This window comes from Lethenteron reissneri, chromosome 18 (genome assembly GCF_015708825.2).
Source record: "Lethenteron reissneri isolate LAM-NWPU_2019-01 chromosome 18, ASM1570882v1, whole genome shotgun sequence".
Lineage (NCBI taxonomy): Eukaryota > Metazoa > Chordata > Hyperoartia > Petromyzontiformes > Petromyzontidae > Lethenteron > Lethenteron reissneri.
In genome coordinates, this window is record NC_083796.1 from 3,246,845 (window position 1) to 3,259,366 (window position 12,522).

The 12,522-nt window shown below is 54.3% G+C and overlaps 1 protein-coding gene across 1 annotated transcript; it reads right to left on the reverse strand.

Moving 5' to 3' along the window:
* Window positions 1–756: 756 nt before the first annotated feature.
* Window positions 757–9,318, reverse strand: LOC133343708 (uncharacterized). Its single transcript, XM_061553458.1, has 2 exons — window positions 9,154–9,318; window positions 757–5,921 (listed from the first exon to the last, which is right to left on the reverse strand). The coding sequence occupies exon 2, from the start codon at window positions 5,817–5,819 to the stop codon at window positions 5,064–5,066; it is 756 nt and encodes a 251-aa protein (XP_061409442.1). The 5' UTR covers window positions 5,820–5,921; window positions 9,154–9,318; the 3' UTR covers window positions 757–5,063.
* Window positions 9,319–12,522: the final 3,204 nt, after the last annotated feature.

A 12,522-nucleotide genomic window follows, 5' to 3' on the forward strand; every position in this document is an offset into this window, starting at 1 on the left:
ATCATCCTGAGCTTGGAAACGGGTGATGTGAGGAGGCCGTAGAGCAAGCCGTCCAGTCTTGGGACCCCCAATGTCTCCACTGCCAAAATGCCAGTTCGTTGCTCCATATCTTGCAAGGGGGGCTTTCTCTAAAAAGGCACGTTCCCTCCTTTTGGCTGCCACCACATAATTAGTCTCAACCACTGGTGTCCTGCCCAAGCCCATCTCTCCTTGCTTCATCCGGTACGCACATTTTCAGCTCGTTTGTTGCCGTTTTTTATTTTATTTTGTGAGCGTCCACGTTTCTGATCCGTGTCAGATCAGGGAATATACGCCGACTAAAATTGGTCCGTGCACAACCGTCCCCCGATATTATCATCGGTGATCAAATTATTTCTGTTTTTTCATCTCGTCATCTCCGCTAATTCTAATTACGCCTATTATTGTGAAACAACAACAGCAACGGTAAAATAAATAAAAATACGGCAAGTGCGCTAGTTGCCCACGTTCATTTACGCACCCAGGGGAAATTTACACACCAGCGCTCACACACACACAGAGCCCTATTTCCCAGGCTTAGAGCCGAGGGCTGCAGTAAAATAGTTAAATATCTCGCATCTAATTGGTCTCCTGTGGACTTGGCTCCTTGTTCCCGTTCGTGGCCCCGTATCTCAGCATCACGTAGAGTCGAGAGAGATCCAGAGAGAGAGAGAGAAACAAGGAGGGCAGTACGTTTATTTCTTTATTTATTCATTCCTTTGCCCCCCCATCACACAAGCAACTCTGGGGCAAACAAACGCAATAGAAACATCACACAGCCACTGCCAGAGGCGCCCTCGGCTCAGTGGGATCATTACCATATCAAAGGCTGTGCTGTTGCTGCCTGTGACTCACTCTCTTCCAAACAGCTTCATCATGCAGAGCCACTGCCGGTTAGCTCAAGAAATAAATAAATAGCGTAATTATTTTTATACTTTAGTTTTACGTGTAAGTATGTATGTTATATATTCACACATCCTTCCCTCTTCCTCTGCATATCTCTCTGTCTCGCATAATAATTTGGATTGTGTTGTCACTCCGCCGCTTAAGTGAAGGCCTCCCCGTGTCCTGTCGGTCATGGGTGGGGGATGTGAACGGATTTTGTCAAATTGGTCAAGTGCAGGTTGGTGAAAACGCGGGTAACCACAATGGACGGTTCAGAAGTCATTTGTGCCACTGACGATATAGCCGTGGTCGGGAATCAAACGCAGTTTGCTGGGTTCATAGCGCCGTTAATGTGACAGCGAAGTCCAACCCCCCCCCCATCCCACCGTCGGGTCTTTTAGCCTGAACGTTCAGTCTATTAGCCTGAAAGTTGCTCCTGAAAAAAGCACAGGCGACAGAGCCACGGCGAGCGCGAAACACAGAGCAACGGCGAAGACGATAACGCAGGGACCCACCGCTGTTGCACGCGTGCACGGGGCCCAACCGTGCGCAACCGGGCGGCCACCGTCCACCGTGCTCACCCGGGCGGCCTAACGGCATCTTGGGAGGGGGCCGCGGCGAGAAGAGCGAGGGGGACACCCCGCGTGGCGACCCCTTTGAACCTGTCGCACGGGCGGCCAGGACGCACAGCCTCGCCTCGCCGGGGCCCCGACTAAGAAGCGCTAAGTGCGACGCAGGGCTATACAAACACGGACTCAATTTGTTGTCACTACCGCAAATAGTGTAAAACACACACACACACACAAGGTTAAACACTGGGCAGCACCGGACATTGGTTAAGCCAACATTACATCGTCACCTGGAGAGCCCCCCCCCCTGAGGCGATTGCGTTATTTTCGAAAGTGTGGGGTCAGAGGGGGGGGGCAAATCACCACCGGCTCCTGCGTTAAGTAAGCGCTGAAAACCGGATTGCGAGGGTGCGCGCTCGGAGGGAGCGAGACTGGCCATTCCTAGACGGCTCTGCGCCACGAGACCGCCACCCTGCCGCTCCGCGCCGTCTCGTGAGTGCAACTGCAGCTGGCCAGATAATGTGAACAACACGCTTTCACACAAGAAGGTTTGTTCCACCCCCCACAACCCCCCCCCCTTTTTTTTCTTAAGAAGCCACCATCGCCTGCAGACGTAACATCACCAGCAGCCAGACGCATTCGAGCAATGACCGGGTTGCCCATGAACAGAAAGCGAGAGGAGGCAATTTGAATGGAAATGTCTTCGTTTTTAGGTCGACGAACATGAGCCGTTCTCCGAAAAGGAAAGATTTCTCCGTAGTGGCCACTGTCGACAAAGGGCACTACCATTCACTTGCTGTGTTTACGGGAGGAACCCCCCCGATTTATAACTGCCTGCGATCGGAAGAAAACCCATCACGTCTGGGCTTACCTCCACTTGCGAATCATTCACTTGAGTGCGAATAGGAACCTATTTTGACCGAATATCAAAAAATTAATGATGTTCACGTTTTACCGTGTTCGTTAGTGGGATGCGTTTTTTTTGTTTTCTTCGCCTGGGGGTGATTTGTTACACGTCTTCTGTCAACACGAGTCCGGTCCCAAGACTGCTCGGCTCCGTTAGATCTATTTTCAGCTCTGGCAGTGAGCACCGGTGAAAAATAAATCCATCACCACTCTTTGAGGGCATTAACGAGGTTATGGGTCTCATTTGTTGAGGCTGGGCTTTCCCAACAGGACGCGTAATTTTTTTGTACTACGCGTCTAAAATGATTAGCCAAAACTGGGAGTAAAAACACCAGCCGCACACCCATAATAACCAGCAGAATTCAGTGGATTGCCTCTCATCGGCAGTCAAAAGTGCATTCATATCAATATATTATGTATTTCACATCATTTGCCGTAATCCTGCCTAATCCCTCCCTTCAAATATCCTGCTCAGCCATTTAATTGCAACCTTAAGCCAGGCCATATGTGGGACTTGGAAATCTTAATAAAAGCCCTCATGAAACTGATACTATCACCATAACCGCACCAAGGGGAAAAAAAGTGCACGGTTATTTTTTCTTATCATTGATTTTTGTGAGTTCGTTTAAAAAAACGATTAAAAAAATTACAAAAATATCTAAGTAGTTTCCCCACTCAATTGAGTCTGGCATGTCACTCGTCTCCTTTTTCACTTCCCTAAGGCAGTGATGAAAAAAAACAATGACATTCTTATGGCAGAGTTGAGTATTTCCATGGGACAACCACTGTTAAATTGTAACCGCAAAGTTAGTACTTGTTTTTTTCGACCCTGGCGGGATGATGAGTCAATCCCAACCAGGATTTGCATTCGTAACCTTATTATTAGAGGCCACGCACTCTTCCACCGACCCGCCCAGTTGGATAACACAGTACAATATTTCCTTTGTGGCATTCATGAACAACGACAATTGTATTTTTAAAAAAATTACTTCCATTATTTGAAGGTCTCCTTACACCGTGTCAAATCGTGAAGATTTGACCTTACTTCACCACGATGGTCAGTCAGTACCATTTGGTCAAAAGGGGGCCTGTAGAGCTCGCTATAGATATCGCCCACCACTGATGTGAGCCAAGGACAGGAATAAAACTCAGGTCACCCCGGGTTCGCAGCGCACTGCGTGAAACTACTCCACCGCCGCTCCGACCCCCCCCAATCAGGGTAAAATTTCTGGAATGTTCAAAACGTAGACCGCACTGAACGGTGACGGTAACCGCATGTATCGTTAACGGAAGAAATGTAAACAGCTCATGGTTCACGCGCGTTCTCTCCACCCCCTACCGTGGGGGTTCACAGCGTTTGAAAGGACCCCAGTTTCTGATTTTCCAACAAAAATAAACACGGCGGCTGGGCCGCGATCGTCAGCGTTCCCGACTTCGCTCTCTGCACAACAGCCACGATGCGTCAGTGTCAACATCAGCGGCATGGCTATGCAGCGTGTGTGCGGTGCAAATGCAAAGAGCCCCACGGGCTGAGAGGCCCAGGCGCCGGTCTATGATGAGGTCGGGGGTTGTGGGATATTGGACAGGGGGCCCCATTTCAATCCATGCACCAGGGCCCATGCCAAAAACACTACGCCAAGGGCTGAAGGGGCACAGGCAACGGGCTATGATGAGCGGACGGGAGCATATTGGACTGGGGGCCTCAATTCAATCCATGCACCATGCACACCAGGGCTCATGCCAACCACGCTACGCTGTTGGTGAACATCATCCCTCGGGTTTGGTTGGGGGAATTATTTCAGCTTAAACCGCCCACCACCACCACTACCACTGCTGCCACCTCAGCCACGTGTCAACATGTTAGAAGTGTCACTTCAGCCCTGCAATGTGGTTTCGGGTTGTGTCTTTGGGAGCAATGTTTCCCTGCACGTGCTCGGAGCTCCTTTATAACATCAATTAATGGGCTTTCCATTCAGTACCTAAAAAAATCCTTCAGCACGTGGTGCAAAACGTCGGACATCATGTACAAGCGGTACAACCCGACAGCAAATCCGAGAGCTGTACATCGGTGCGACTGCGAGAGATCTACACAGGAGGGTAACTTTTTTTTTACTTCTGACGCTCAGCACTAATGCTAACAGCTTCGTGCCAACAAAAACCAGGCACCATCTCATGACCACAAAAATAATCCTTCTCACCTCATGAACCCTGAGAGGGGTGATGACTTTTCTTAGTGCCCTATAGGCGAGAGCAAGTGGTTAATATGAAATGCCCACAGCCGACTCCCACTGACAGCCCTTAGTCGGTGATGGTGGAATGCCCTGAGCCAGAGGTGAGAATTTCCACATACCTCTGTCTGAAAGCAGTCTATCAATACCTAAGGACTACTACCGACTTCCCACTCAAAACAAATGTTCACGGCATTAATCTCACGGGATGTTTTAGAAACTTCTAAACTCGCTTCCCATTCCGTGTTTTGTTTTTGTTTAAGCATTTACAGTTGGGACAACGCACGTCCGGGTCACACGATCAGTACCTCCAGATGCAACGCAGCGTTCCTGCTAAGGGTTAACTTGACACGATCAAACGTGACGGGGTGGCTGAGCACCAAGCTTAATGATGCATTCAGGTCGCTCATTCAATACCGTTTTAAGCAATGTAATTTACAAAGGTTTGCCCCGTCCATCAGGACGGCCTGCCACCCAGCCTGTAACACAATAACATGCACAGCGCCGCACAGGTGTGCGTGTACCGGCGGCCAGGCACAACGCACTGAATTCCAAGAGTGAAACTCACGACAGAAGCCCCGTGTGCGCAGCTCTTTACCGCTCTGCTGGACGAGCCGGAGCAGCTGACGGAGCCAGACGAGGCGCAGCAGGAGGCGCTGGTCGATGACGATGGCGCTGATGATGATGGCGGCGACGACGACGAAGATAATGATGATGTCTTCCCCGTGCTCGCCCGTGGAGGGTTCGTGGGCTTGATGGTGATGGTAATGCCACGGCGCCTCGCCTGCTGGCCCGACAGCTGCCCCTGCTGCTGCCGCTGCCCCTGCTGCTGCTGCCCCTGGATCTTCGCCGTGCTCTGGATCTTTAGCTTCAATCCCCCGTCGGCGAAGTTGGTCTCCTTAATGGAGAACTCCCTGGAGCGCGCGCGCACGGGGTGCGTCTCAGCCGCTCCTCCCTGCCCTGCGCGCGCGAGAGCCCCACGCGCAAGGGCATGGCCGTGGGCAAGGGCTCTGGCACGGTTGCAGCGCTCCCGCACGCGCCTGTCTGCTCCGCGCGCGACGCCGCCGGCGGCGGATTCCGCCGACGATGCGCACTCTGCTCGAACTCGCTGAACCTGGGCGTGATGGATCTGGGTCTTGGTCGTCGCTGTGTTCGTCACGGTGTCTCCGTCCTCCCCTAGCGAGGCCGGCGAGGAGCCCGGACCCCTCTCCATGGGGTCGGAGCGGCGGTGGACCCAGGGGTCCCGGAGGAACGGGAGCCTGGGAGCCTCAGCGCCGCATGGGGACGAAGCATTGGACAACGTGGCTCGGGTCGGCTGCGGCGTCGCCCACGTGGCGTATCGGGGGAGCGATGGACACACGGGGACACACAGGCAGACGCACACGTGTTCACACACACATGTCCATACGTACACGCAACACACACGCGGGAAAAGTGCTGTTAGCGAGCTACTATGAAGGCCGGCATGGCACACGAGGGGGAGGGTGGCCAGCACCACGCCCGACCGCCTTTGTCTCCCCAGTGGCGATGTTTACACAACGGACCGGGTACTCATTTGAGGCTGAGTCGACCTAGGGGAGGAGGCCCAGGACCAGTTCAGAAGATCGTCCCTGGTGTTGGCCGTGAAGGGGAATCGAACTCGGGTGGTGCACCGCGCTAACCGCTCCCCACGTGCGCGCCCACACACACACGGGCACACGTGTGTGTACACATACACGTGTGTGTACACACACAGCACAACACAGTGACACACCCACGCACACAACTAAGCACGTACCCAACCACATGCACAACGACACACGTGCAGGCCCCACGCACACACACGTGCACATCCAAGCAGCACCAACGCACACCACCTAACCAGGCACCGAAGCACACACATGTGCACTCAAGGACGCACGCAAACACTGCCCCCCCTCCCCCCTGCTATAATTACAGAGGCACACTGCCTGCTGCTAGACCCAAGTGCTGTTCGTGAGCATCTTGTCAAGGCCAGCACGGTGCACGAGCGGGTGGTGTAGGCAGAGCTACGCCCGGCCACCTTTGTCTACCGCTCCTCCCACTGCCAGTGTGTACACGTCGCGCTGGGCACTCGGCGGCAGCTCAGGATCGGTTCGGACAACCACCACCGATTTTATCCGTGGCCTGGAATTGAATAACTTCGGTCGACCGGGCTCCATCCGTAGCTCAGCGCGCCAGGCAACTCGCGCACGTGCGCGCAAGGACGGAGCGCCCAGTGCGTGCACACGTCAGCGATGCTGGTGGCAGGGCATAAAAAAAAACAACCCCCATCATCACCGCCTCCTCCATTAGCGACAACTTCGTGGTTACCCTGGGCGTATCATTCCCTGGCAGGTGAGTCCCATGAGATGGTGCTGGTGGTGGTGATGATGGTGGTGCTGGTGTGATGGTGGTGGTGGTGTGATGGTGCTGGTGTGATGGTGGTATGATGGTACTGGTGTGATGGTGGTGATGATGGTGATGCCACTTGCCCCAGAGTCGCATTACAAAAGGCCACCACTGCAGCTATCGCGCCGGGGGCGAATGTGTTTTGGAGTCGCTTTTTCCCCCTCTTCTCTCTGTAAGCGACACCCCCTCACCCAGCCCCTCCTCTCCATGGATTCCCAAAAAGCGCACGCAAATCGCGCCCGATGATTGGTAAACGGCGCGTTGCAGACACCACACAACAGCGACGTTGTGACCGTCACTTGAATGCCGGAGCCTCGGCATGGCGTGGTCGGCCAAGACTCGGGGACTTTTGGACCTGACTTCAGTGGGCGCTGAAGACGAGGATCGCAGTACCGTTGGCACATGGTCCTGGCACAACCGACTTGTCTGCACTGCCCCCATCTGGCAACGTCGAGTCGCAGCAGCCTACAGCAGGGGTCCCCAACCCCCGGGACGCGGACCGGTACCGGTCCGTGGCCTGTTAGGACCCGGGCCGCACAGCAGCAGGAGGTGAGCGGTGAGTCCCCACGTGGCCCGCCCCAATCATTTTATTGACCACTTCCGTGCGCGCCTCTTTCCCGCACTGCGCACTTGACTCGGTCACAGTGTTGGTAAGCCCACAAGCTGCTAACCCCTAGCCAACATGAGCTACAAAACAAACGTCGCTGGAGAGCTTCTTTGAAAAAGGGGAAAGACCCAATGATGACCCCCCCCCCCCCGCTCCGGTCCGTGAAAAAATTGTCTTCCACGAAACCGGTCCCTGGTGCCAAAAAGGTTGGGGACCGCTGTGCCTACAGCACCTGCATTTATGAACGGCGGTCCACCCATCGTGAGACGTTCACCCCAGGCTCAAAAAAAAAACCCAGGCAGCTTCTGAGATCGCACGAGATCGGATGATTTGGTCTGCACTCACGGGGCATGTACAAGCCCTGCGTGAAACCCACATACTTTGCCACGCCGGTCAGCGTGGGTTGGTGAAGTGGACCAACATCAGTTCGGATGTAACGCGCCACCGATGCCGTGGCCAGGAATCATCGACATCTTCAGCCTGGATTCATGGTAGAGTCATTGCATTGTGGTCTAACCACAATGCCCCCCCCCCCCCCCCCAGCCGCAGCTGTCCACACAGTCCATCTTAATTTGAAATAAATCAGCACTGGTGGCGGTCACGCGTCGCTGTTTACCAATCACCGGGTGCGTGCAGCGTGTAACGAACGATGCTGATGGATAAAGGTGGACAGGAGGGCACGCCGAGACAACAGCGTGTCTCGGGTGAGCGTTTAATACGAACGTATCAAAACAAACACGCGCACCGTAATCCAACCCGTGCGAGTGTAAGTGTTGTGGTCTGTAAACCATCCGTTCTCGACGATTACCGGTAACCGATATCGGGGCTTTGTTCGCTCTCTGTCGGCTTTAGCGTCACACTCCGCGGGAGGCGAATTACTCGGTTAACTGACGATGGGCGCAAGGTTGGTGAGCGAGAGATCAGCGCCGAGACTTTGTGAAACTTTAAGCGGAGCCTTGCCCTGCGAGTTAAGCCAATCGACACAAATAATGAAAAAAAATATTTTTTTGTTGGTTTTCTCCAAAAAAAAACCGGAATTACTCTCCACACTCTCGAGGGGGGGCGGGGGGCTCTAATCTAGAGCCCCCTCTACTGGGAACCTTCCGCCAGCAGTGTCGTGAGCGAGCAATTGCAGGGTCCGCGCCTTTACACCTACAGTATCTATCTACACACAAGCACGGATTGATTCGACTACGCACATGTACAGGCTTTGTCAATCCACTGCTGGATGAGGGCCTCCCCAGGGCCGGGGAAGGTGGTCTATCCACAGTTCACCACGCTGACCATTGCGTGTTTTCGCGAAGGGGAGCATACAGAGTCTGAGCAAAGTACGGTACAACGAGGCATTCTACTCTGCTGCCCCCTACCGACGGCACAGGTACGCGCGCCGGATTTCATCTCTCCGAGCCCTTCTTCCACGGGAGCATTTCGTTGTACAACTCCATGACCAAAGGAAGGGTCCCATGATCCATTACCATCAGTCGCTCACTCGGTTACGCGTGTTCCTGCTCGAGCGAGGCGGACTTCTCACCTTAACAGCAGGGTCAGCGGCAGGCGATGCAAAGGCGTCTCGGCTAGGAGCCCCCGGAAGATTGAGGAGTCCAAACAGCTCCTGAAGACGGCTCCACAGCGGGCCGGGCGAGACGCGTTCCCCGGGCCAGTCCAAAGTAGACGCGGATGCAAAGCCGCCGCTATCGCTTCCTTCCAAGCCAGTCGTGTTTCAACGAAGCTCCAGCCAGCCACCGCCAGGCACCGCCACCTACCGCCGCCACTTGAGTGCCACCGGCGGCAAAGCCACCGTGGACGAATCCGGGGCTTAACGCTCGTATCACCACCAAGGCCAACACCACCACCACCGCCAGCAGCAGCAGCAGCAGCACTCCTAAACCACCGCTACTAACCACCACGGACGCAACCCAAACGTTGGAGCTCTGGGCAACCACCACCGTGAAGGACCACCAGCCTCCACCTCCCCGCAGCCACGGGAGAGCGCAAAGAAACGATTTTTTTTTTAAATGATCACAAACGCTGGGTCATCTTCTCGCCCACGGGTCTAACTCCACCGACGGAGACGATAAATCCGCGAACCGGCGTCACAGAACCTCAGGCGCGAGCGTTGCCACCTCGCCGAGACGTCCGCGGCCGAGTTCCATCCCGGGTCGCCGCCGGGTTTACAGCGCAGAAGCAGCAGCAGCTCTCGGTGGGGAAAAACGATTCTTACGAAGCCGCGCCTGCCGCTCGCACGCCGTCAAGAGTTCCAGACAAGTGGGAAGAGCCGCGGCAGCGGAAGAGACAACCGCGGCTTCCCCTGGAAATGAATGACAAGAGGAGAAAGAGGGAGGGAGGGGGGGAAAAGGCAGCCTCTGAACCAGCGTCCAACTCCTCTTCCCTCCTCTCCCGTGCGCGCTTTCGCCGGCTACTCGCCTCCCCCAAATCCCGGCGCTTGAAAGGGCCCACTCCACGAGAAGACGTCAATGGCTGTGGGAGCCAATGACATTGTGTGTTCAGACGCACAGTCCCCTCCCCGTGCAACACACGCGCGCGCGCGCGCACTGACACGCGCACGCACACACACGCACTGACACTTAGGCGCACAGCAAGCACAGCAAACGCACGCGCACGCACGCACCACACATGGGGACACGCACATACAAGACACACGTCTGTACTCAGACACATCCATGAACGTAACGGACAAATACAAAGGTCGCCCGTATAGCCTTGAGCAGACTTTTGGGGCAAAGTGCTGTTTGCGAGCACCTAATGAAGGCCGGGACGGCGCACGAGGGGTTGACGTGGCCAGCAACTATGCCCGGCCGCCTTTGTCTCCCCAGCGGCGATGTTTACACACCTCACCAGATACTCATTTGAGGCTGAGTCGACCTAGGGGAGGCCCAGGACCGGTTCAGATAATTGTCACTGGTGTTGGCCGTGAGCGGGAATCGAACTCGAATCTCCTTGTTCGTGTCGCAGCGCGCAAACCGCCGAGCCACCGCTCCCCACAGACACACACAAAACACGAAGACAAAGACACACAGAGACAAAGAGCCCCGGTTTTTGTCTTAGTGCTGCTCGCAGAGGTAAGTGCTGTCAGCGAGCACGTACACACACACACAGAACCACCCAACCCCCTACAAACACCCACCCACACACGAAACACACGCGCGGACAGAAACACGCACACACTCCCCTCCCTCCCTCCCTCACCACCCACTCTTCCAACATCTAGGGGCCCCCTCTCCACGCTGCACCTCTCTCCCCCACAGTCCCCCAACCCCGCCCGCTTTCTCCTCCTGCTGCCTTAAAGCTCAATTATTGACCTATCGGTAGCGCTAAGGCTTACGGGGGTGGGGGGGGCATGAGCGAGGTGGGATGTTGAGAATGGTCGCCTCGACTTGGGAAAATATATTATTTAAAAAAAGACATACAGACGTGGTGGGTGGGGTGGCTTAGGGTGGGTGGATGGGTGAGTAGGTGGGTGGCAGGGTGCGGAGCGGTTGGGGGATGGGTGGATGTGCGGTTGTGGCGTGGATGGGGGTGGTGGTGGTGGTGGGGGGAGAATTGCCGAAGCGAATGGGGAGCCCTCTGTGAATGAATGAGGTCGGGAGGTGGGGTGGAAGACGTTGGGGGGGGGGGCATAGAGACGGGGGATTCGGAGCGGCGGTGTCTGAGCCAGTCGCTTTAATTTTGACAGAAAAGAGCGAGGAGGAGGAATGAGGAGGTGGTGGGACAACGCTGCAAACCGAAACAATATGACAAAATTAACAGATTCAAAATGACATCTTCTCTGTACAGACGATAATTACACACGGGTGAATGATTACTTGGAAACATAAAATCTGAAATGGGGTTTTAAAATATATAACATATATAACTGAGTTTACGCTTATGAAAAGATTATGAAAAAATAAATGTCTTGGCCCCTAAACATTACAACAATGGATGTTGATTGGTGTCACTTGTGGAATTATCCATATGCAAAATCTAGCTCCGAGGGAGTATTAACGGCTTTCTCGGGGAACATTTTGGATAACCCCCCCCCCCCACACCATATTTACCAGTTACGCTGCCCTAGGATAGAATAAAATTACGTGGTGGGCTGACGTTTCAGGCAATTGCCCCTACCGAGCAGAAGAGGGCTGCCTTTACGGCTTAGAGATCACACGTTACACCCTTGGGGCCCTGAGAAAGCTGGGAAATAGAAAGGAAATCGAGTTGCGAGTGTTTCACTTATTCAAGAAAACCTTGGCGAGCATCGGGTTCAGACTCCCTCCAAAACCGCCTTTGGAATTGGACACTTTACAAAATTTTCGTTTTGGCTTTAAACTCATCACTTATCCTAACCTGCTTCAATTTTAACATCAACACAAGCCCTAACCACAACCCTGATCCTTCATGTGCAGCACTTCCAACAGAGTCCCGTAATTTCATTTTGGGGGTGGTGGAGGGGGTGGGTTATATTTGTTGGGTAGTCACGGTTTCGTCTTTCAGCTGAGAGGCTATCTCTGGGTCCTGTTGGACCCGCCGGCCATGCTGCAGCCTCGACAGGCGATCGGCAGCATCTCTTGGTGCAGCCGGAGAAGGGGAACGCTTTAAATAACGCGTGGGTCGGTGGGGTCGCACTTGAGTTTACGAGTTGGGTGACAGCTGCTTCGGCAGGACCACGTTTAACACAATGGACCCATGTTCCCCGAGACTTTGAGAACCAGCAACTGGCTCCAGGCCTACCAAGCTCTGTGTGGGGCCCTCTGCACGCACATCCCTCCCCTGTGCAGCAGCTGCAATTTTTTCTTTATTCTCGTTTAGAGAGAGACTCAAAGGCGGTAGAGGGATAGAGAAAGATGTTGGATCAGGTCCGAGTCCCGTTTACTAAAAAAATTCAGACACTCAGCCAGTCGTA